Source organism: Taudactylus pleione, unplaced genomic scaffold, assembly GCF_031769625.1.
Source record: "Taudactylus pleione unplaced genomic scaffold, aTauple2 ptg000493l, whole genome shotgun sequence".
Lineage (NCBI taxonomy): Eukaryota > Metazoa > Chordata > Amphibia > Anura > Myobatrachidae > Taudactylus > Taudactylus pleione.
Genome location: NW_028284895.1, coordinates 1139413 through 1164234, shown reverse-complemented (window position 1 = coordinate 1164234; position 24822 = coordinate 1139413). Strand labels below are relative to the sequence as shown.

General features: G+C 42.9%; 1 protein-coding gene across 2 annotated transcripts in view; it reads left to right on the top strand.

Annotated features, from left to right (window-relative positions):
* Nucleotides 1-24822, top strand: part of PHF20L1 (PHD finger protein 20 like 1) — a 123117-nt gene that overhangs the window by 38631 nt on the left and 59664 nt on the right. Inside the window, exons 3-8 of one of the 2 annotated variants that reach the window (XM_088449713.1) lie at nt 1758-1929; nt 4677-4761; nt 9149-9237; nt 10699-10746; nt 11042-11237; nt 23671-23811. In XM_088449713.1, coding sequence (XP_088305839.1) covers nt 1758-1929; nt 4677-4761; nt 9149-9237; nt 10699-10746; nt 11042-11237; nt 23671-23811 — 731 coding nt within the window. The remainder of the gene's footprint in view (nt 1-1757; nt 1930-4676; nt 4762-9148; nt 9238-10698; nt 10747-11041; nt 11238-23670; nt 23812-24822) is intronic. The other variant, XM_088449714.1, reaches the window with a different exon arrangement.

Sequence of the window (24822 nt, the reverse complement as noted above, 5' to 3'; positions counted from 1 at the left end):
TTTTTTTTTACCCCAAAAATCAAGTAAAAATTTTGGGGTGTCCCGATTTTTTTTTTTTTTTTTAAAAACAATTTTTTTTTTAACACAGATTATTTTTAGGGGACACTCCCAGGACTGCAGGCAATTTTTTTAAGCCTGCACCCCTAAACCCCAATTCTGCACTTTTTTTTGCCATGTAAAACATGGTGAAAAGTTATCCCCGTTTTTAACAGACTTTTCATATTGGCGAAAAGTCTTTGAAATTGAATACTGGGATAATGCAAACAGGCGAAAATGATGTCATCAGCGATAATTTATCGCCGACTTTTCGCTTCAAATTGAATACTGCCCTATACCTTATTTAGAATGTGAAGCACAGTCTGCGCATGTGTTTATATATATATATATATATATATATATATTTATATATATTATAGTTTTTGGATATGGACTGTACATTATTTTAGTAAATGTGATAAGTGAGCTATTCCGGTAGACAGACACGCATGCACGGTCATCCAGGGTTTCTGAGTTCACCGTTGCCCAGTGATGCAATGGGAAACAGCATTTATATATTTGGGAATTTTAAATATCTAAGCTACAGAACATCTGTGTATGTATTCATTCATCATTGAGATAAGATTATGTAGTAGGACATTTACATAATGTGTCTTCTTTATCAGCCCGTTGGCTGTCTATCTATCCATGCTGTCCCCTGTGCCTCTGGCACAGTAATAAAGATCTACTTTATTTATATATAAAACGAACAGGCCTGTAGATGATTAATTATAAAACTAACTTATTGAGAGCCAAGTGTGGTCTTGTGATTGATTTACATATGATATTTCTAGTAGGCAACCATTCACTTCCAACAGAGGTCACTGTGCAAGAACAATCCATTAAAAGGACTCTGGTCTCAAAAATAGTTTTTGTTTGAATGTGCCTATCACAGGAGAACACATTGGTTTATGCAATCGCCCTTTGCAGACTATCTGCAAATTATTTTGCTTGTGTCTTCCTCCTCCCCTGCTTTCTGGCAAATCTTTTGGTCCATTCTTACAATGTTGTCACACATCTAAAGCTTTTATCCTGAATAAGAGTTAGCACAGATCAGTAAGACTGACAGGAGGTCTCTGGTATGAGGTGTAGGTACTGTGGGCAAGAGAAGGCAAACTTAGGGATATGTAGGTAATGCTAAGTTCTTCTGGCAGATATTAAAGTCCATGATAGAAACTAGTCCACTTATAGAAATATATTTAATAAAATTAAGTGCTGATAAAAAGTACATTTAATTAACACAGGAATGTGCTCATTTGGATCTGTATACCAGAACTAAATTTTCACATTAGAATGTAAGCTCTCACGAGCAGGGCCATCTACCCTCTTGTGCTTCTCCTTACTATAGTGTCATTTACTTCTTACTCACCACTAGGGCACCTAACACTTGGTTGCTTATGCTCTGTTGCTTATCTGGGTGATATGGTCACTAATGTAGCAATATATATTATCCATGTCCTGTATTGTACTGTTCTGTAAGTCACTTGTATACAATTTGTTTTTGTACTTTGTAAGGCGCTGCGGAACACTTGTGGCGCCATATAAATGAATGCTAATAATAATAATATGCAACCCAGTGATTGAGGAAATCCCAGTGACTATGTCATTCCTCCTCCACTAAACATCTGTTTAGTGTAACATATTGGTAAGATTTCTATTTCATAATAAATCTTATTATTGGTTCATGTAGTCTCTTACTGATTATTTCCTGTTTCTTTTAGGTACCCATCCAAGATCGAAAAGATAGATTATGAGGAAGGAAAAATGTTGGTCCACTTTGAGCGCTGGAGTAGTCGGTACGATGAATGGATAACTTGGGACAGCAGCCGGATCCGTCCTCTTGAGAAACCTGCATCAAAGAAAGAGGGATTAAGAGACGACGAAGAGAACTTTGTACGTTTTGCCATCTGTTATGACACTAAAGCATCTAATCACGTATTAAAGGGCAACAATTTCCCCTGCCAAGTGTTTATAATAGGGCACTCGTTAGCTCGCTCTCTGCTGGCAGAAGCTGCTACTGCAATTTATGACCTATTCCTGACATTTTAAAAAAATTTGTTTAATGAACCAGTATAGCCACAATTCGAGAAGAATGTATAATTAGGGCTGTTTATTAGTGAGTTGAATAATATCTAATCCGCACAGGAAAATACTCTTACACAGCAATTCTAAATTATTATATAAAAATTCCTGTATGATTATAGCTCATGTCGGAGAGGATGCTGTATCTCTATTACAAACGCAGCAGAAGCGCACAAGAATAATTTCCAACATGGGTGCGCTTACAGTCTGAGGATCATATCATATAATCATGCTGTCCGTATTAAAGTCTTTCTTCTTCTTTATCCATAATTGTGTGTACCGTCTTATGAAATATCATATAATGAAGTCTCTAATGCAATTCTTATTCTTTCAAACGAATTACTGCTACTTGCATATTACAATTAAAATTATGGATGTTTGCATGTCAATAATGATAGACCCCCAAATTGCAATTTTATTCAGAAACAAAACTATCCATAAGCAAAGATCCAGTGTAATCATAAGGTGTCAGTTTAGGGGTACAAACTTGCTAACAAGGATTTACATTTACAGTTGCTGCATAAAAACACTATGTAATCAAAAGTGATTGGACACCCCCGCGCAAGCAAAATTATCCCATGCATACCATTGCACGCTAGTTCCAAATGGCCACTAATGTGACGGATTCGACAAGAACACTTGGTAGGGAGGCCCGTCCGCTCGCAGTTCTACGGAATCGACATATGTTTTTATCAGGACGACAATGTCACCTGTCATGTTTCCAGGGTGACGCTGGACTGGTATACAGAATATTCAGTAACCCAGATGGACTGGCCGACTCAGAGTCCAGATCTTAAAACCACTGATAACCTCTGGGATGAATTGGAGCGACGGGTGCGTTCTAGGCCAACTCGACATTCTTCAATGTCACAGTTGGTCACTGTACATAAGGCGGAATGGCAAAACATAACCCCTGCTGGTGTCCAGGGACTTGTGGACAGTTTGCCAAGAAGGGTGTCTGCAGTAATCGCTGCACGTGGTGGACCTACAAAGTACTGACGTCAATACAATCTCATTGATCTATTTGCTGTCAGTGTCCAAACACTTTTGTCTACATAAGATTTATTTATCGAAAATATACTAACATTTATAGGTTCTCCAATGTGTGTACCATTGTGTGTCTGCATATGTGTACGTTGTATTCTGACTTCACTCTAAAACACACACATGTAATATGTGTGAAGTCAGGATAACTCTAAAGAATGTATGTTATTTCCATGGTCTGCATCTGAAAACTTTAATATAAAGACGAATAGGACATAGATGACAAGTTCACTGTAGTCCCAGATTGTAAAGATCAGTTGGTGGCAATCCTCGTCTCTGGACAAGGACCTATTTTTTAGTGTAGACTCCTACTGCTTAGTATAATCCTTCTAATTCTGTAAATCGAGTGCAATTGTCACCATCTATTTTTGTTCTCTGGGCTTAGTAATATTTATTCAAGAGGGATATTTAAAATCGACAAAAATTTAATTATATAGAAATTTAATTGGAAAGGCCACATTGTGATGATGTAACATTAAATTCACCTTGTCTGCGGCATCGAGTTCCTAAAAATATTATACAGTAAATAAAAATGGAAATACTGTAAAATGTTGCAACTTCAATATGCCCGTAATAACATTGAAAATTAAAGTAGATTGGATATGGGGAATCCTGTACCTCCACCCTTTCCCGGCTCCGAAATAAATTGAGTGCAGATTCATTGTATAGGTTTATTTCGGGGTTGCATAAAATTGTATTTTTAAAAAATAAAATAAAAAATGTAAACCGGATTTATTTGATTTAAATCAGATTTTTTGGAATTAAATTGGATTTTTTGATAATTTTTTTTTTTTTAAGTAAATGGTTTAAATTTTTAAACATTTATTTATTTTTTTTAAATTCTTTTTATTGAATCGGAGACATATAGACAAACAATTCAATTCGGCATTAAGTCAAAAAACAAGTTTGTGGCTACAAATTAACAGACCATTTCAATTTGATATAATCAAAATTTCAGGACATATACGATACAATATATAGATAACATTGTATTGAAAATAAACTTATTATAGATAATGTAGATAATATAGGTGAAGGGTGCATCGTGTGGGATATCACTATGGAGCCACTGGAGGATCGTTGTCAAGCAGACGTAAAAGGTACTTAAAACATTTATTTAAAAATGTTTTAACAAAAAATCCTATTTAATTCCAAAAAATCCTATTTACATCAAATAAATCCGTTTTTGATTTTTTTAAAAATAAAAATTAATTTTATGCTACCCTGTTATTTATTCTTTACATTTTGAACTAGAACAAAAGGCTATTTTACAGTCCTGATATTTCTTCCCACCATTGGTTCTTTTTATCTCTCGTCTGGTTATCAGTCCTGATTAAACATGTTTACAAGGGGCATCCATCTCACAAAGAAGGCTTGTGCCCCCTGCCCACTATTAGCAAGTGAGGAGGGGTTCCCCCTTGTTTATACATTGTCTGTTAATCTCTCCTATTCCCCAAAGAAGCGCATTATGGGAAGAGAATGTGTAAACCATGGATCCTTTTGCTGTTTTCTAGGATTTCAAGGAAGGAGAAGAGGTGCTCGCGCGCTGGACGGATTGCCGGTATTATCCTGCCAAGATTGAGGCCATAAACAAGGAAGGTTAGTAGTGTGATAGATCTATGGATAAATATACCAGTACAATTATGAAGTTACACCAAATATTGTAGATTATGCATGTTGCCACACTATATAGTTTAGTCAGCACACTATTCCATTAAGATTTATTTAAAGAAGTACCTTTATTCCCAACAGTGTCTCCACCCCCACTGCTTAGGAAATCCTTACCTGCTGGCACTTATTAACATCTCATTCTCCCAGCTTTGCAGGCGGTAGTGTGGAGTCATGAGACTTATATAGTGGAACAAGCAGGGTCCCTCAGCATCACAGAGTATGTCAGGAGATGAGTGATGTGTTAGTGAGGACAGGGCTGCATGTGACAGGGCAGTGACGTGATGTGAGGAGGGAAATGGAGGCAGCAGGAAGCCACAGAGTTATATAGTGGAAGGAGCAGGGTCCCCCAGCAGCACAGAATGTATCAGGAGATGAGCGATCTGTAAAGCTGGGTACACAACCCAGTGATGTGCCTCCCCAGGGTCACGTCAACGCAATGTATCGATATACTGCAACGCCATGCGCGCTGGACGATCTGCCTACAATGGTGCAATATATCGTTGCATACTTTATGTAACTACACTGCAACACATCTGATGTGAACATGTGATCACATTCATCAAACAATGAATTGTGGGTACACATAGGATGATCGTTGCAATCTAACGCAGATCTTAAGGTTGATCAACATGTTAGTGTGAACCCAGTTTTAGTGAGGACAGGGCTGCACGAGATAGTGACGTGATGTGAGGAGGGGAATGGAGGTAGCAGGAAGCTACAGACTGAAAGTTATACAGTGGGAGGAGCAGGGTCCCCAGCAGCACAGAGTGTATCAGGAGATGAGTGATGTGTTAGTGAGGACAGGGCTGCATGTGACGACAGCAGTGACATGATGTGAGAAGGGAAATGGAAGCAGCAGAAAACCGCAGTCTGAGTTATATATTGGAAGAAGCCGGATTGTCCAGCAGCACAGAGTAGTGCTGTGAGGCTCCTTTAAAAACTGATGCAGAAAGATTGAGGTGTAAAATGGTGCCTCTATGTTAAACTAAGTTCATATATTTTTGCAGTTAAGAGCTTGGGCAGCTGATTGTGTTGCACACCTGTAGTTTTTCTTTTTCTTTTTCTTTTTTTATTAAAATGGAAAGTGTGTCAACAAGGAAACTCATTCCCTGACTTTCTGCTGTTAAACATTTGAATTTATTCTGATTCATGCATTTTTGCTTTGTAAGCTATGCATAGCACTGATTTATTACCCTTTTTAAAATATTAATACTTTATTCCTTGTGGGTCAACATTCTTTTTTGTTCTATATGTACGCTTGTGTACACTGCATCCGGAAAGTATTCACAGCGCTTCACTTTTTTCCACATTTTATGTTACAGCCTTATTCCAAAATGGAATACGTTTATTTTTGTACTCAAAATTCTACACACAAATATCCCATAATGACAATGTGTAAAAAGTTTTTTTTTGAGATTTTTGCAAATTTAATTAAAAAAACAAACTAAGAAATTACATGTACAATAAGTATTGACAGCCTTTGCTCAATACTTTGTTGATGCACCTTTGGCAGCAATTACAGCCTCAAGTCTTTTTGAATATGATGCCACAAGCTTGGCACACCTATCTTTGGGCAGTTTCGCCCATTCCTCTTTGCAGCACCTCTCAAGCTCCATCAGGTTGGAAGGGAAGCGTCGGTGCACAGCCATTTTCAGATCTCTCCAGAGATGTTCAATCGGATTCGAGTCTGGTCTCTGGCTGGGCCACTCAAGGACATCCACAGAGTTGTCCTGAAGCCACTCCTTTGATATCTTGGCTGTGCGCTTAGGGTCGTTGTCCTCCTGAAAGATGAACCGTCGCCCCAGTCTGAGGTCAAGAGCGCTCTTGAGCAGGTTTTCATCCAGGATGTCTCTGTACATTGCTGCATTCATCTTTCCCTCTATCCTGACTAGTCTCCCAGTTCCTGCCATTGAAAAACATCCTCACAGCATGATGCTGCCACCACCATGCTTAACTGTAGGGATGGCTTTGGCCTAGTGATGAGTGGCTTGGTTTCCTCCAAACATATAACGCCTGGCATTCACGCCAAAGAGTTCAATCTTTGTCTCTCCTGGTCTGAGAGTCCTTCAGGTGCATTTTGGCAAACTCCAGGCGGGCTGCCATGTGCTTTTTACTAAGGAGTGGCTTCCATCTGGCCACTCCACCATACAGGCCTGATTGGTGGATGGTTGTCCTTCTGAAAGGTTCTTCTCTCTCCACAGAGGAATGCTGTAGCCCTGACAGAGTGACCATCGGGTTTTTGGTCACCTCCCTGACTAGGGCCCTTCTCCCCCGAACGCTCAGTTTAGACGGCCGGCCAACTCTAGGAAGCGTTCTGGTGGTTCCGAACTTCTTCCATTTACGGATGATGGAGGCCACTGTGCTCATTGGGACCTTCAAAGCAGCAGATATTTTTCTGTACCCTAACCCAGATTTGTGCCTCGAGACAATCCTGTCTCAGAGGTCTACAGACAATTCCTTGAACTTCATGCTTGGTTTGTGCTCTGACATGCATTGTCAAGTGTGGGACCTTATATAGACAGGTGTATACCTTTCAAAATCATGTCTAATCAACTGAATTTACCACAGGTGTACTCCAATTAAGGTGTAGGAACATCTCAAGGATGATCTGTGGAAACAGGATGCACCTGAGCTCAATTTTGTGCTTCATGGCAAAGGCCGTGAATACTTATGTACATGTGATTTCTTAGTGTTTTTTTTTTTTTTTTTTTTTTAGTGAAATTTGCAAAAATCTCTAAAAAAAACAAAAAAAACTTTACACGTTGTCATTATGGGGTATTGTGTGTAGAATTTTGAGGACCAAAATGACTTTATTCCATTTTGGAATAAGGCTGTAACATAACAAAATGTGGAAAAAGTGAAGTGTTGTGAATACTTTCCGGATGCACTGAGTATGTGCTGTCTTCTTCTGAGCCATAATTGGCAGATGCCAAAGATCTGTTACTGGAGCATAGCCCCACCTTGTGTTACTCTGAAGTATTACATTGACTACCTATTTGTTGTGTTGTTCTATTAATCCCTGTCGCTAAACGTCTAAGCGTCAATAAGCCTGCTGTACCACTGCATCCGTCATGACATAACTAAGCAGTGACTTTGTAGTGGGGAATTTCTGCATTCATGACTTCTACTTTACTGACCAACTGACACATCCTACTGGTTTCCAGTAATAGTCCAGATACTGAATGTTGGTAAAGACACACTTGTGACATGTTTATGGAGGTGATGTAACAACGTATCCATATGATTTGTGATGCAGTTGTTTATACCCCATTTGCATCAAAGTCCCAGGTCTGACCCAGGATTTGGAACATGTTTCCAATCTAGGACAGACCCTTTTTACATTGTGGCGCCAACCCGGGGTATGCCCGGGTCGGCACCGTTCACACCAGAGCCGGGTCTGCAGTGACCCGGCTCTTCCGGTGTTGCAGTGGACGCTTGGAGATGATGTAATCTCCAAATGCCACTGAAGTCGGCCAATCAGATAGCATGTGGCACGACTCGGGTTATCGTGACCCAGATATCGCCGTTTACACTGCAGGGTAACACGGGAACGACCCGTGGCTAACCCTGCAAGTTACCCGAGTTGGATCCCCGGGTCACTGGATCCGGCTGGATACGTTTACACTGACAAAAATTCCTGGTTGATGTGCGTTCACATGCAACAACCCAGGATTTTCACGTTGGTGTAAAAGGGGTATAATAAGTCTGGGGTGGTAATACACCAGTAAATATGTCCATTGTGCTGCCTCTTCTATGGAGGCAGTGGGGGTGCTTCTCTACCTTTGCACATAAACTTGCAGTGTTGAAATGTTTGGTGTGGATTGACTGGTTCCTACATAAGGCTTGAGAGGTAGTGTCACAAAGTTTGGATGTTTGCCTTCTCAGCTTTCTCTCCTGCATCTGCTGCGGGGACCTTCCTCTGTCTATTAGGGGGCAGCGTTGCAATATTAGAGTGGCACTAACATGTCCGCTTAACATTCAGCATTGTATGTATGTATGTAACTTCATGGTTCTACGTTTTGAGGTTTAGTGGCCTTTTAAAACATGTTACTTTGGTTTTAGGTAAAACTTTAATCTTTAAGAAAAATATTGGAGATAAATTTGAAGAATAAAGTATTTTAGAACCTTTCCGCTAGATGATTTGTATGTTTCTTATACTATATATGGACAGTTACGTGCTGATTTTGCCAATGTTCGATATTTCTTATATTTAATATCACATTACTTAGGTTATTGTCTCACATGTCATCCATATTAATCTCTGTTCTTCTGTTGTCTTTTATTAAATATCTAATGTATATGCTTTCGTTTTTAGGAACCTATACTGTGCAGTTTTATGATGGGGTTATTCGATGTCTGAAAAAGATGCATCTTAAATACATGCCGGAAGATGCCAAAGGCCAGGTGAGGGCAGAGTAGGCGTCTTATTGTATATGGGTTTTATATTCCTTTTGTACCCTTTAAGTATTTTTGCATTACCGCCCAGCTTTTATCATTGTCAAAGCGGGATGTTATAATGCCTCTTAATGGGGGTGTGTTAGCATCACATTCAGCTGAAGCGCTGGACTGACCCCCAACTTTCCCCTCTCCTAGAAAGGGTCTTCAGTTGCCACGTACACTAAAGGCACCTACAGGGGGGAATCCTCTACCAGATCTGAAAACGACTGCACGATTACGACATTGTAATCGTTCAGTCGTTTGTCAGTCGTGTGATGAGCCTGCACTGAACGAGCAGTCGTTCAGTGCAGGCTCATCCATCATCTGCAAACATGCTGAACCTGACGATATCGTCAGGTTGACCAGCATGTTGGAAAGATGATAGATGTCTAAACAACCAGCGGGCACGCGCTTCGATGGTCGTTTTAGACACTTTTGCAAATGATTTGCACATGATTGATCGTAATCGTTCAACTTCATCGTCTAGCGGATACCCCCCTTTAGTGTCTTTCATTTGTAAGATTTGTATACATGAAACCTTTAAACCCCTGAAGTTAAATTTTCAGTTATTAAATACGTTGTTTGGCATTGCCCAGATTTTCCGCTGCAGCTGTTAATGTTCACTGAAGCCTATTCTCGCATCTTGAGAACAGCGTCCTAAATGGATACAATTCAGGTCTAAAAGCTCAATGATTTAAGTGGACGTAACATCTCTCTGGCCCTGTCTGTTTATAGATATACTGCTTCCCTTAAGGCGTTTCTGCAATGCAAGTCTTCCAGGCTGTCTGTCACTCTCCTCCTGCTGTGTTAGAGAAGCTCCTCTCTCCTAACATGCTGCAGAGGGCATGATAAACATATTTAAAGATGTGTTCATTAGTTTATTTGAAATTCAGTGGAGTAATCAACATTCTTTAATATGTCTAACTGACCTTTATTACTATTTATTAGCACTCTACAATTACACAGAGTAAATGTTGTTCTTTATTGTATCTATCAAAGTTGCAGGTAGAACCCTCACTCCTCAGAAAAAAGGGTCCTATCTATGTGCATTCTGCTATTTATCAGACAGATTTGCACCATTTTGTGCCATATGTCTATTTTGGCTTCATTAATTAATGTCAAACAATTATGAGCCCAGCAAATCGACCATTTTTTTGTAATCTTTCAGACTATCAATGTATTAATATTCACTTTCCTTTATAGCACTGACTTATTTTGTTGCTCATTACAATGCATACGGTGTTTAAACGATTTGATTTTAACTCCTTATGTTATATAGTATATGTTAAAGGACCAGTAAATGTAAAATAAGGGCCAATAAAAAGAAATCTATATTTACCTGTGTATACACACAGTCCCATACAATGTCCTTCACGTTGTATGTACACGTTATCGTTGCAAAACACAGGATTTTGTTTTTGTTTTCAGAAATCTTGGGATCTCGGCCAATCAGTAGAATTGCAGGCAGGAAGTCTGGTATGCATGGAAAAAACAAACAAATGCTCACCCTGTCTATCCTAACCTTATCTCAGCAATGGATTCATGTCTGACCAATCCTTGACATTTTCTGTGTATATTTATGAAATTGTCTGTTGTCTGATATAAGACAACATGCATTTAGGTTTAGTGGACTGTAGACCCTATGTCTCCTGGCCTTTTCCAGTTGCATCTAATAACTGGTGGAAACAAATGTACTAATTACCTTATCTGTATTGTGAATGCTGCCTGACATGAGACCTGATTGTCTTACGTCTGATCTCTGTCTGTCTAGGATTGGATAGCGTTGGTGAAAGCAGCGGCAGCCGCCGCCAAGACTAAGTCCATAAACAAACCGAGGACCAGTGTGAACAGCAATAAGGACAAGGAGGAGAGAAAGTTACATAAGATGTCACTAAAGAAGGAAGATGCCCTCGTCTGTAAACCTCTGGAACAAGAGGAAGAGGAGCCAACGTCCAGCCGGAACCTGGGTACGAAACTGCTTTATCAGATGTAACGTCCGGTATTAGCAGATCAATCGCCATCATCCAGTTCATTATTAAAGGGCTCGCTGCACCCAACACTGCAAAATAACTTTCCAGTGATTTATTTATTTTATTTCTTCTTTCTCACTTTACTCTGATCCCCTTGGTTCAGTGCTGTGATCCTCTTTCCGACTTTATTCACATCCGCAGCGGTGTTGTCAGTGACCCTCCCCCTTGTATGGGAAGTTTCGTGGAGGAGGAGCTTTGACAACACCGCTACCTGATTGAATTGGGGCCGGAAAGCAAGTGACAGTTTTATTCATTGTTCTGCCTTTAGTTGAACTCCAACTGAACGATCTGCTTTTTTGGGTGGAATTCTTTAGACCGACATAAAAAAAAAAAAAAAAAAAAAAACATCATTACGTCAATTATATTTGACTATAGAGCAGAGGTTCCCAACTCCGCCATTACAGTGCAAGTTTTAAGGATATCCATGCTTGAGCCCAGATAGGCACATCAAATTGAGGTACTAATTAAGAGCCTGATTCAGCAAGGAACGCAGTTGCTAATGCACATGCAATCGGCCGATTGTTCACGCACTGTGCATGCATCACAGTGCGTGAACTAGCCATTGGTCGGCAGAACGCAGGCGTGCCAGTGCGTTTCAACGGCATTGCAGGGGCGTGCATAAATTATCCACTGCGATGCCGTACACAGCCTGAGGCCTGATAGTGTGCGTGGAAGTTAGCAATTCCTAAGTAAGGTCAGAGCTTGTGCAAGTGTGCGTGAGGCTGCGATGGTACCGATTTGTACTGATGGTTCCGCAGTCTTGCTAAACATTACGGATGTCTGTAAGGTAATGTGGGCGCCCTTATGTTGTGCAGCGACGGCATAGCGATCGCAATGGATTAGCATACTGTCGCAGTTGAACCGTTTGCAGTTGCGTTTTTTTGTAGTGAATCAAGCCCTAAGTCACCTGTGCTCAAGCATGGGTATCCGTAAAACCTGGACTGTAATAGTGGAGTTTGGGAACCTGTGCCATAGAGGTTTGTGGTTTTACATTCCTCAGCTAGCTAAAATTAACTGGATAATGTGACTAAATACGCAGCTGGCCGGAGTGACGTTTTGCTCGTATGAAATGCCGCTCTGTGTACAACACATATATAAAAGGGGCTTAGAAATCTTTTAACATATTTTTTATTTTTGCAATGGCTGGTAAGGATGACGATGGCGTGGAATACAAGGCCAGGGAGAACAGCACCCAAACCCGAGTCCCAGTCTTATTATTTATAATGTTGACGCATTGGGTCTTATTCAGAGTTAGGAGCAAATTGAAATTTGCACCCTGGCAAAACCATGTTGCACTGCAGGTGGGGCAGATATAAAATGTGCAGAGGGCGTTCTACAGATGTGTCCTCATACAACTAGCGTCCATATGCCTTACGGCGCCCGACTCCTGGCACTACTAAGGCGCTCTGAGGTGTGTAGCGTACCATCTTTTACTTTAAATCTTGCATCCTATTCATCATGCTGGGCTGTGGTTGTAACCGCACAGGAATTAGTATTAAACATGTACAAAGGCACAGATGACGCGCAAGGGAACTTGGCACAGATGTACAAATGTCGCACACAAAATTGATCAGTGTAATCTACCAAAGAAGTTTTGTCGCTCCCAATTGTTTTATCGTGGGGATAAGATGCGCACTTAGGCCCTCATTCAGAGCCGTTCGCTATTTGCGTTCATTCGTTCAAAAACAAGGGGTGGCTATTCAAATGATCCGTTCGCACATTGCAGTCTGTTCACACCTCTAAGTCTGAACGAGCGAGCAAAACATACGCTCGTTTATTTGTTAAAAACGCCCCCTGGCCGCTCGCACCATACGTCATGTCCGCTATTTATTAGATTAATCGAGTACATCGACCAGGGTCTGAACTGCTCGCTATTCTTGTGGTTGGTTTTTTCAACCGCTATTTTGCGAGCAGTTCTGAGTTAAAAAACTAGTGACGTGGTCAATGACGCAGCTGTATTAATTATGCACACCCATAAAACGCCCGTTTTGACCTTTAAGCACGCCTGCGTTCGGATCTCCACTCCCCGTTTTCAAGCACCTTCCCCTGTTACCACCCACATACGCCTCCTTCTGTCACTCAAAATAGCAGGCACTCGCTATATTGCGTACAAACGATTTTCAGCCGCACTGACTGGTTCGCGCATGCGTACTAAAAACCGTACGAATGCGCAGATGTGCGAACATCGCTCGGAACGAGCGTGCTGCCGCTAGCGAGTGGCTCTGAATGAGGGCCTTAGAGCGAGAAAGACGCCTTACTGCAGCCGAGTTGCCCTGGAGTCCGGTGCACCGAGAGGGGCTATTTGCTGCGACTTGAGCAACAGTGTATGAGGACACATCTGTAGCTGCCCAGCCTTTGTTCACATCATGCAAAAGCAGCAACAGTAGAATTGCATCCTTTGCATTGCAACATGGTTTGTTCCAGGAGCAAATTGCTCCTCGTTGTGCTCCCTTTTTTTTTTTTTTTATTTGCTCCTAACCCTAACCCTAAATCAGGCCCATAATGCACAATGCATGGTCTATAACAAGTCCAGTGAAATGGACATTATAGTGAAAGATGACTTGTGGGCTACATAACTGAAGCAAAGAGATGGCGTTGCCGATAGCAACCCTGCAGAATCTGTGCAGTTCAGGGAAATAGAGCCTCTGGTTGCTATGGGTAACGCTACCTTTCCCTTTCAGCTGTAACAAATGTCCTGTCATATTGTAGTGCTGAGGCATTTTTTATTCAAAATATTTTTATTATGACTCTTTAGCACACAAAAAGAAGTAATGTACAATTTTGTATAGTTATATACGTAGAACACATAACATCACTGTACAGCACATAACATAGTTTGATACCATACAAAACTCCAACAATAAAACATGACACATAATTTTGATAGTTTTATTTATTTTTTTTTTAGTTTCTATACTAGCAGAATACAATTATTGAATCTTGCCACCATGCGGATAGAGGCCCCCTCCCTTTATATCAATATCGGCGGGTCATTATCCACCATTCTTAGTTCGAACCATGATGTAGGAGAAAAGCATTTCTGGAGCAGTTGCCTTGTACTCAGTGGCAGAGTGGTCACATAGCTCTCCCACATTTCAAAAAACCTACCAACCCTACTCTCCCTCTCCAAGGATGCCTCTATCCAGTCCATCCTGAAAAGATAGAAAAGCTTCTCTCGAAACAGACTAAAAGGAGGGGTTTCTGGCTGAATCCACATCTGAAGGATAGTTTTCTTTGCTGCGGCACTTATTGCCAAAAGAAGTTTCCTCCCTCCCCTAGATATCCTCTGATCTGCTGGTGCTGAGGCATTTTAAGTGTTTTCTTAAATTCATCCTTTGCATGGGTAATATTGTTCATGACCATTTTTATATAAGGGGCATTCTATTTCTGGCTATCGGAAATTTAGAAATAAGTAACTGAGAAACCAATGTGACCTTATGGTTAATAAGTCCATAAAATCCTCCTAGACTTTCCTTTTTTAGCGCCAAATAAGATAAATAAAAGAAAATGCCACTTGTTCTGAAAATTTTAGTACATCTAGTGTCTGATTTATCAAAATCATTGTGAGTCAGATTGTTAAGGAGGTGGGGGGAGGAGTTGCTTTAAGGTGGTATCCAGTGGAAGGGCTGGGACACTGATTCACGGCGAGAGGATTGAACAGTAGGAGATGCAGACAATCTGGAATTCAGCATCCTAAAACCACATCCTGTTTCTTCTTCAGGGTCCATAGGGATCCACAGGGATACCATGGGGGATATTGTGTTTGGAAGACCAGGTACCAAACAGTTAAAACCTCTGCTCCCAGAATGTCCCGGGTCCTTCCTCATATATAGCCATAGGACTTCAGTTGTCCGTTTGGTGCGGCAGGATCAGGACGTACCTGCTCTGGCAGTCTTAAGCTTTTATTTTATGTTTTATTTAATTTTCTTAGATAAGCAGTACGCAGTACTCAGCGTCTGTATTAAGACGCAGATAATGCGACTCAATCTACCTCTGCCCGGGCCGCAACATCAGTAATTGTGCTGGTGATTTCGGCAGGTCGCGGCTGAGCTTAGCTAGCAGCAATGCTGTGACCTGGACTGCACCATATGTTCGGAGATTTCAGGTAAGGCGGTTCCTCGCTTTCGAGGAATTGAACTCGCCAGTCCTTGCTTTTGCTGTCAGTAGCATCAGAAACCGCTGCTGTCAGGGCCTGGGATTGTCTGCATCCTCACTATACCAGTTCGGGGCCTTATCGTCTGACGCCAGGCATCGGCAGCAGACGCTTCTGCTGCCACGAGGCCAGCGTACCCGGCTGGTTAACGCAGCCTAGGGGAGGTAGGCGCTCCCCTGGCAGCTCCTCCCCCCTACCCAGACGCAGTCCATTAAAGGGTTTCACACATCTGGGTTGCTCCGCCTACCCTCCACATGTATATGAGACGCTCACGGTCCACGCTCAGTGCGCCCTGTAGCTGTGGTCTCAGGAGGGTCTGGGTCAGTCTCCATGTATACCTCTCCCTTGGTTAAGGTATGGTGCTCTATGTCCTACCATTCCTTTGCGTTGCTGTAGTTGATTTAGAGCCGATTGTAATTATATTACATATGCATTGTATGTGACTTGTTTGCTAGCTGCTGATTGACACCATCTTTAATTTCTAAATCTGTCAATTATAACTATCACTGTTCTCTCTCCATCCTTTTTGGGTGGAGGTTTCTTTCTGAGTACTTCACATTCAATTAAGATTTTGTGAAGGCTGTCACATAACATTGCAATTATTGCCTTTATTGACCATGTCACAAAGATAAAGGAAAATAGGAGGGGGAGCATCCTGTGCTGGTTCCATGTAAGTCATGTACGGCTTATGTGTCCTCTCAGGACGTAAAGGATGGTTTGTGTGTTGGCTGTTATAAAGAGTCACCTCACCAATCCAGTTTACCTGTCCCTGGACAAGAACCATCTTGGGTTTCCTCTTCGTCCCAGGTTATGATGAAGGTTGTGGATCGTATGGCTGCCTCCATAGATGGAGTGTCCACAGTATACTATGTTTGCACCTCCTATGCATCCTTCATGGAAGGATGTTTATGGCCATCCTAGTCAGAGTATGGCACCCTCTGATGTTGATAACAGACCGGCAGTGACTAAAGCGCCTAAGCGCAAGTTGTCTTTTTGTCAGTCTGCCCAACATATGGATTCAGACACTTCATCAGGGGAATCAGATGATGCACAGGGTTCCACTCCAGGATCTAGCTCTGGGGAGGATGATCATCCGTCTACAGTGGATGTTCCTTCTTTGGTGAGGGCAGTTAAATCAGTCCTAGATATTCAGGATGATGAACCAGCTCTTAGTAAGAAGGCTCCAATGTTTAATCACCACCGGAAAGTGGTCAAAACGGAGTTCCCTGTATTTGATCAGCTTACAGAGCTTATCGAGGAGGCATGGGATAACCCTCATAAACGGTTTTATGTGAATAAAAGAATTAACATAATTGTATCCGTTCCCACCTTCTGTATGTACTAAGTGGGAGGTACCTCCTACTGTGGATGCTCATGTAACACATTTAATCAGAAATGCTACATTGCCCATTCCGTCAGCATCTTCGCTGGAAGATTCCACAGATAAAAAGATTGAAGCCTGTCTTAAAGCAATATTTTCTGCATCTGGAGCAGTTACTCGTCCAGCTATGGCTGGGGTCTGGGTAGCCAAGGCTGTTGAAGAATGGATAAGGGCATTGGAGGATTCACTACCAAATGCTACCAGAGAACAGATGATGAATATCTCCCACATATGGGAAGCAGCTTCCTATCTGGGAGGGGCTGCAGTGGATGCTGGAATTTTAGCTTCTAGGGTATCAGCAGCATAAATAGGGGCACGCAGGGCCCTTTGGTTAAGATCTTGGAAAGCTGATACAGGATCAAAGAGGGCACTGGAAGTCTTTCTATGGAAGTCTTTTTGAGCACTATTTTGGTGGCTTCAAAATCTGCAGGTCTGCCATCTACGTCAAAGACTAGATCTAGGCAGGTTTCTTTTCAGTGTTCCTCTAGGCCAACTAGTTACCGCAAGTCTAAGCGACAAACTAAGAGGTCTGGCCTGGCAAGACGTCTAGCTTCTAAGCCGGACAACAAGCCCTCGGCCTGATGCAGCGGGCCTCCTCCTGGGGGATCCCAGGGTTGGAGGCCGACTTCTTCAGTTTGCGGATTATTGGCATCAGACAACTACAGATGCCTGGGTCTGAGAAGTGGTCTCTCAGGGCTAAGCCCTCACTTTCAGTATACATCCCCACCAGAAGTTTTTGTGCACAAAACTTCCATCAGATGCAGTCAAAGCCTTGGCCCTTCAGGAAGCCGTTCACTCCCTGCTGCAGGCGGGGGTTATAATCCCGAGTGGGGCTTATCGCCCTATACTAAATTTAAAAACTCTAAACTGGTTTATCCATGTACCCAAGTTTTGTATAGTAACTCTCTAGTCAATTATTTTGGCAATGGAGCCAGGGGATTACATGGTTTCTCTGGACATTCAGGATGCATATCTGCATGTTTCTATTATACCATCCCACCAACAAATCTTACGGCTTGCTGTCCTTCAGCAACATTACCAATTTCAGGCTCTACCCTTTGGCCTAACTACGGCTCCCCGGGTATTTACCTAAATAAAGGCAGTCATATCTCAGGCGTCGGGGAGTCCGAGTTCTGCCATATCTGGATGACCTTCTAACATTGGTACAGACTCCAGTTATGTTTCAAAACCATTTTCAAATGACCATAGCCTGCCTACAAAGGCACGGCTGGATAATCAATTGTAAGAAATCGTCACTTTCTCCAACACAGCAGATGGTACATCTGGGATCGTTTCTGAATTCTCAGGCACAAAGAGTGTTTCTGCCAGAAGACAAGATTGTGGCCGTATCATTGCGAATGCGCAAGCTGCTACGCAAGCTAAGGGTATCCATTCTGTTAGCAATGCAGGTCCTGGGGTCAATGGTATCCACCTTCGACATGGTGGGGTATGCTCAGTTCCATTCCAGGCCTCTACAAAGACTGATTCTCTCCAGGTGGAACAGACAGCATCATCTTATAAGGTCTCAGAGGATTCTTCTCACAACAGAGGTTTGTCACTCCCTCCTGTGGTGGCTGAGAAAGGACCATCTAAACAAAGGGTGCCCGTTCTGGATTTCAAATTGGATGCTTCTTACCACGAACGCCAGCCTTCGCGAATGGGGGGCAGTTGTAAGTCATCACACCTTTCAGGGAAGATGGACAAATCAAGAAAGTCATCTGCCAGTAAACATTCTGGAAATGCGAGCAGTATACAGAGCTCTTGTTATGGCACAGGACCTGCTCCAGGATAGGCCAGTCCAGATCGAGTCCGACAGTGCGATTACAGTGGCCTACCTCAATCATCAGGGAGGCATCTGTAATCTGCTTCTCAGCAATATTCATAACGGGAGTACTTGGGAAGCAGACTTCCTAAGTCGCCAGGACATACACTCCGAGAGTGTTTCAGCTCCTGATAAACAAATTGGGGTCTACCAGAGATAGATCTCGTGGCATCACGCCACAACCACAAGGTCCCCAGGTACGGATCCAGGTCCAGAGACCCATCAGCAGCATTCGTGGATGCACTGGTAAGATGGGATTTCAAGCTGGCGTATCTCTTTCCTCCGTTTTCTGTACTCCCAAGAGTTCTCAGAGTAGTCAAGCAGGAAGGCAGAATGGTAATACTGGTGGCTCCAGCTGTGACCCAGACGTCATTGGTTCAACGACATCCAGAATCTGGCCATATAGGCAGCCCATACCCTCTTCCTCTATGGCAGGATCTGCTAACGTAGGGTCCCTGCCAACATTCGGGCTTACCCCGTCTGGCTTTGATGGTTTGGCTCTTGAATATTCCATCGTAAGAGCGAAAGGTTTTTCTAGTTCTGTAATTCAAACGATTATTAGGGCACGGAAGCCTGCTTCTCACTGCATCTATTTGGCATTCTTTTGGTCAATGGTGTTCCCATAGGAAGTATGATCCTAAGATATTCAGGATTTCTAGGGTCCTGGCTTTTCTTCAGGCAGGATTAGACAAAGGTCTACGCCTGGCCACTTTGAGAGTGCAGGTTTCTGCACTGTCAGTCTGGTTTCAGAAGAAGATTGCTTCATTACCAGATGTTAGAACTTTTTTCCAAGGAGTTTTGCGAATTCAGCCTCCTTTTGTTCCACCGGTAGCACCGTGGGATTTGTCTTTGGTTCTTAAGGGACTACAGACTTCCCCATTTGAACCTCTAGACCAGAGGTTCCCAAAGTCCGCCATTACAGTCCACGTTTTAGGGATATCCATGCTTGAGCACAGGTGACTTAATTAGTACCTCAGTCCATTTGATTTAACCATCTGGACTTGAGCTTGGATATCCCTAAAACGTGGTCTGTACTGGCGGACTTTGGGAACCTCTGCTCTAGACTCTGTGGATTTGAAGTGGATAACAGCAAAGACACTTTTTCTTCTTGCGATCTCTTCTGCTCGCAGAGGCTCTGATTTGGCAGCGCTCTCTTGTCGCTCCCCATTTTTGATTTCTCACCAGGATAAAGCTGTTCTTCGTACAAAGGAGGGATACCTTCCTAAGGTAGTGTCCTGTTTTCATGTGAATGAAGAAATTGTTGTTCCAGCTTTTCAGACTCCAGACCTTTCTGTTTAGAAAATCAGATGCTCTTTTGGTATTATATGGTTTTCACAAACGTGGATGGCCAGCTGATAAGCAGACTCTGGCGAGATGGCTACGCATGACTATCTCTCAGGTGTACACACAGGCTGATCTCTCTGTCCCAAGCACGGTGGTGCCTCCGCTGAACAGTTGTGTAAGGCAGCCACGTGGTTATTCTGCCCACACTTTTCTTAGGTTTTATACCTTTGATACTTTTGCCTCTCAGGATGCTTCCTTTCTGCTCTGGAGCATCCCCCACCCAAGGGGAACTGATTTAGGACGTCCACATGGTATCCCTGTGGATCCCTATGGACCCTGAAGAAGAAAATTAGAGTTATGGTTGACTTACCTAGATAACTTCTTTTCTTCGAGGTCCTCAGGCACCCACCCTGGGTTATATTCTTTTGGTCACAGATTCCCTCATCTTATGTATGAGTGTTTCTGATGTACGATTGTTCTTCCTTCTCCTTTTTCCTTCTCCTGCCTTGAGGCTTGTTAACTAAACTGAAGTCCTATGGCTAAGGGCGGGGTATATATGGGGAAGGACCCCGGGGCATTCTGGGAGCAGAAGCTTTAACTGTTTGGTGCCTGGTCTTCCAACCATAATATCCCCCATGGTATCCCTGTGGACCCTATGGACCTCGAAGAAAAGGAGTTATCTAGGTAAGTCTACCATAACTCTTATTTTTCCCTGTGAGTATAGGGCCTGATTCAGCAAGGATCGCAATTGCGATTACGCACGCAATGTTGTTGCACGCAATGTTGTATGCCTTTGCAGGGGCGTGCATAAATTATCCTCTGCGATGCCATACGCAGCCTGAGCTCTCACTGCGTACCGGACGGTTAGGTCTGAGCTTGTGCAAGTGTGGGTGAGACTGCGATGGTACTCTGTCACCGATGGTTTCGGAGTCTTGCTAAGTATTACGGATGTGTGTAAGGTAGGCGTCCTTATGTTGTGCTGCGACGGCATGGCGATTGCATAGGATTTAGCAGTTGATCGCAGTGAGACTGCGTGCGTAATCGCTATTGCAATCGCAGTTGCGATCCTTGCTGAATCAGGCCCATAGTGTCTTCCAGGAGATCATTTTACAGCTACAATATCTGTGCAAATTACAGGCTGGATTCTTTGTCAGATGATGTGCAGTCTTCAGTATTTCATTTTTTATTTATAATAAGTCATTTGGTTAAATTTACTTAGATTTAAGTCTGATCGAGGTTTTTTTTTTTAATCTCTATTATCCTCGCCGAAACTTGGGTGATTTCAGGCTCCTGAAACTCACAAATTTACTAAGAAGCGGGTCCCAGCCAATGAGCGGCCGCTACATGTAATGCGGCCGCTGATTGGCTAGCGGCTCGTGGGAAATACAGATGACCACGATCATCTGTCATTTTGCGTAGTGTATGTGACACCATATACTTACACCTGTCCGCCTTGGATCGGTTCGCTCGTTTTTTTATTTTGATAAGTACGGGGATGCTACTAAGAGCGGCGCCAGGATGTAGGTGAGTATAGGAATTTTTTTCCAGGTACTCCCAGTGGATTTTACATGGACAAGGGGACAGACTAGCTGGCAGCAGGTAAAGTATGTGTGAGTGAGGTAGGTAGGTATGTAATGAAGCTGTACTATACACTGTGTGTGTGTGTTGTGGTTATTTAACTATCTATTTTACAGTGGGGGTACGGGTTCCACAAGTGCCAAAGGGCAGGCATGCTGGCACCTGCAGTTCCACTGTTTGAACTATTTTACAATACTATTACCTCCGTACCCACAGCCCAGGGGTGCTGGGAAGAGCCCCGGGCTTCAGCCCTAAGCCTGGGTTTTCGGGAGAGGGAGGACCCCTTCTTGAGGGGGTCCCAACCTTCCCTGAGATCCCCGGCTTGGGGTGTTAATGCTTTGTCCGGGGACACCCGGGGAGAGGTTCTCCTGGCTGTGTGGCATTACACCCTGGTCGGTTTGGGTCCGGTGCTGGTTTTAAATATAGGGGGACCAATATGCATTCCCCCCCCTATATTTAATACCAGGACTGGTCCTGCAACCTGGTGCTGGTTCCTAAATTACGGGGGAACCCTACATGTTTTTCCCCCCTTCATTTTAGGAGCTAGGACTGGCTAAGCAGTCCGTGGCTGGTTATGCTTTTTTGGGGGGGGAAGAAACCCTATGTCATTTTTTTTTCTTTTTTTATGAACATTAACCATTACAATACTGATTCAATGCAGAAACATACACAAATCACACTGATCTGTGTATGTTTCTGCCAAACTCTCACCTCAGGAGGTGGTCTATTTGACACTAGTTTGCAACAATTACACCCGAGGTTGTAATCTCATTTCTTAGTAAATTCCAGAGTTGTATCTTTTTCATGAAAAGTACTTCAGAGTTTGGCTGATGGTGAGTTTTTTCGAGTTTGCAATCTCACCCGAGTTTCACAGTGAAAAGAGAGAAATCTCTCCAAAACTCACCTGAGTTTCTTTAGTAAATTTGCGAGTTGAAAAAAATGCCTAAACTCACCCAAGATTGCAATCTCGACCAAATTTGAATCTTAGAAAATTTACCCCTGTGTTGTTTATATTTGCTCCAGGAGGTAAGGAGTTGGAGGTTAGGCTTACGCTGCGAAGTGAAGGGGGGGTGTTTAGTGTTAGGCACTAGAGTAAGGATTAGGGGTAGGGATCAGGTTTAGGGATAGGGGAGAAATACTCACCAGAACGACCATGTCAACCTTTTAACTAGAGATGTGCAGGATCGGTTCGGATTTTCCCAACAATTTTGGATTTTTTCCCACCAAATTTCATGTCTCAGAAAAAGGCAAAACGTCATCTTTCATGGACAAACATAATCTTTCATGGACAAAAGTCCATGAAAGATGATGATTGTCCATGAAAGATGACGTTTTGCCTCTTTCTGAGACCCGAAATTTGGTGGGCAAAATCCAGAACTTGGCAGGAAAATCCTAACCGATCCTGCACATCTCTACTTTTGACCATGTCGACATAATGACCCTGTCTACCCATTGAATGTCGATTATCTGGTGTCGACCTAGTGCTGGTCTATCTTATTACCGTCTGCCATCCGGATACTACAATGATCAGGTATCCTAATATGATAATAGTTCTCCATAGTATCGGTCTTAGTTTACTTCTTTATGACTCTGCTTGCTCATTCCAAATGTTTACAGTCACAAGATTCAGGTTTATTTTCTTGTCTCATTTTGCACGTCTCACGCTCGTACGTCAGGGTCGAACAGTCAGCCCAAGTAGATTGATTACAATTAGACTTTATATGAAAGTCACCTCTTTTGTGGTGTTGCCAATTGTTCCTCAAACTATCACCCCTGAATCAGGTCTGAATAGCACAACACTATGGGGTCCATTCAATTAGCCTCTGGACTCGACATGTTTGCTATATACCGCGCATTGTCAATTTCTGCCGCACACTTCTATGGGTGCGCAGCAAAATCGGCAACTTAGAAGGATGCATGACGTGCAGTTCTGGAGCATGATGTATTGCACATCGCATGGAATTGAATTAACCGCGCGGTAACCTGAGTACTTGTGCACCACCTGCTTTCATCCGACTTTATATCTCTCATTTGCCCCAGTGTTTCCATTGCATGTGGATTGTTTGCGGTGGCACCATAGTTTATGAATCAGTGCTCAGGGTTTTGATGGATTTGTTGCTAACTGAACTTAACATGTTTCTTGTGAAATCAGAACTTGTGAAATCAGAACTTGCATTAGAAGAGGTTCTGAAACTGCCCCCAAAAGAACGAGAAGAGGAACTTTTACTGAAGAGGAAGATAAACCAAGTCAGTTCCTTTCAGGCAAAGCGCGCTCGGCTGAACAAAATAACAGGTACGATTATGTTTTTTTACTACTATTTCTATATGATATAAACGTGGATCGGGCTCGTTGGGCTTAGTCAGATTTTAGCCAGCTCAAAGATGCTGACCACTGGTCCAAGGGGGATGTAGTTTTGAGACTGGCGGCCCCGATGCCGCGGGTCTCAATCTTGATGCTGAAAATCCGACACAGGACTTGAGATAGGAATCAAAAAACCGACGCCTGTCTTAATCCCGACGCTGGAACACAGAAGGACTCCAGCCTGAACGAGAAAAGTCCGGGGTGCCCCTAGTGTTAGCCGTGGTGGTGGGGGGGTTAGGTTTACATAGCATAGCGAGGTTAGCGTTAGGTTTCGGGGCAGGGAGGTGAGGGTTAGGGTTAGGCACTAAGGGGGAAGGGTTAGGTTTAGGCACTAACGGGCAGGGTTAGACTACGAGAAGTTAGGGGGAGAAGGGTAAGTATACTTGTCCAACCCCTGTCGGGATACCAACCATCAGGATGCTGCTGTCGGTATTTTGACAGGAAGCATCCCAACAGCCAGTTTTACATACCGATTCCGTCCAAGGAGATGCAATTACAGTGGTTGACGCATTTGTTGGTTACTTCTTAAGTTGTAAAACGCGATGGGAATCCGCTAAACAGCGCAGAAACAATTTTCACACTCTACATCCAGAAACTGCACTCATCACCTTTCCAGAGCCGTAACTAGACTTTCTGGTGCCGTGTGCCAGAGAGAGCATTGGCGCCCCCACCCATTTTTTAAATAGAGACATAAGATAGTGCACTTGAAAAAGGGCCATGGCCTCATGGGGAAGGACCAGGGAAGAGATAGGGGAGGCCAGGAGATGCTGGGGATAAAAGAAGAGCAGGCTACATGTGAGTGTTAATAAACAGGAAAATTGACAGGCCCAAACAGCGCCCCCTGCCCTCGCTACCACGTTCAGTGTAGATATCTCACTACCTCCTCTTGTTTATTTACCTTTTGCCACTTTTTTCAAACGCAGAATATTTACCAAACTTTTT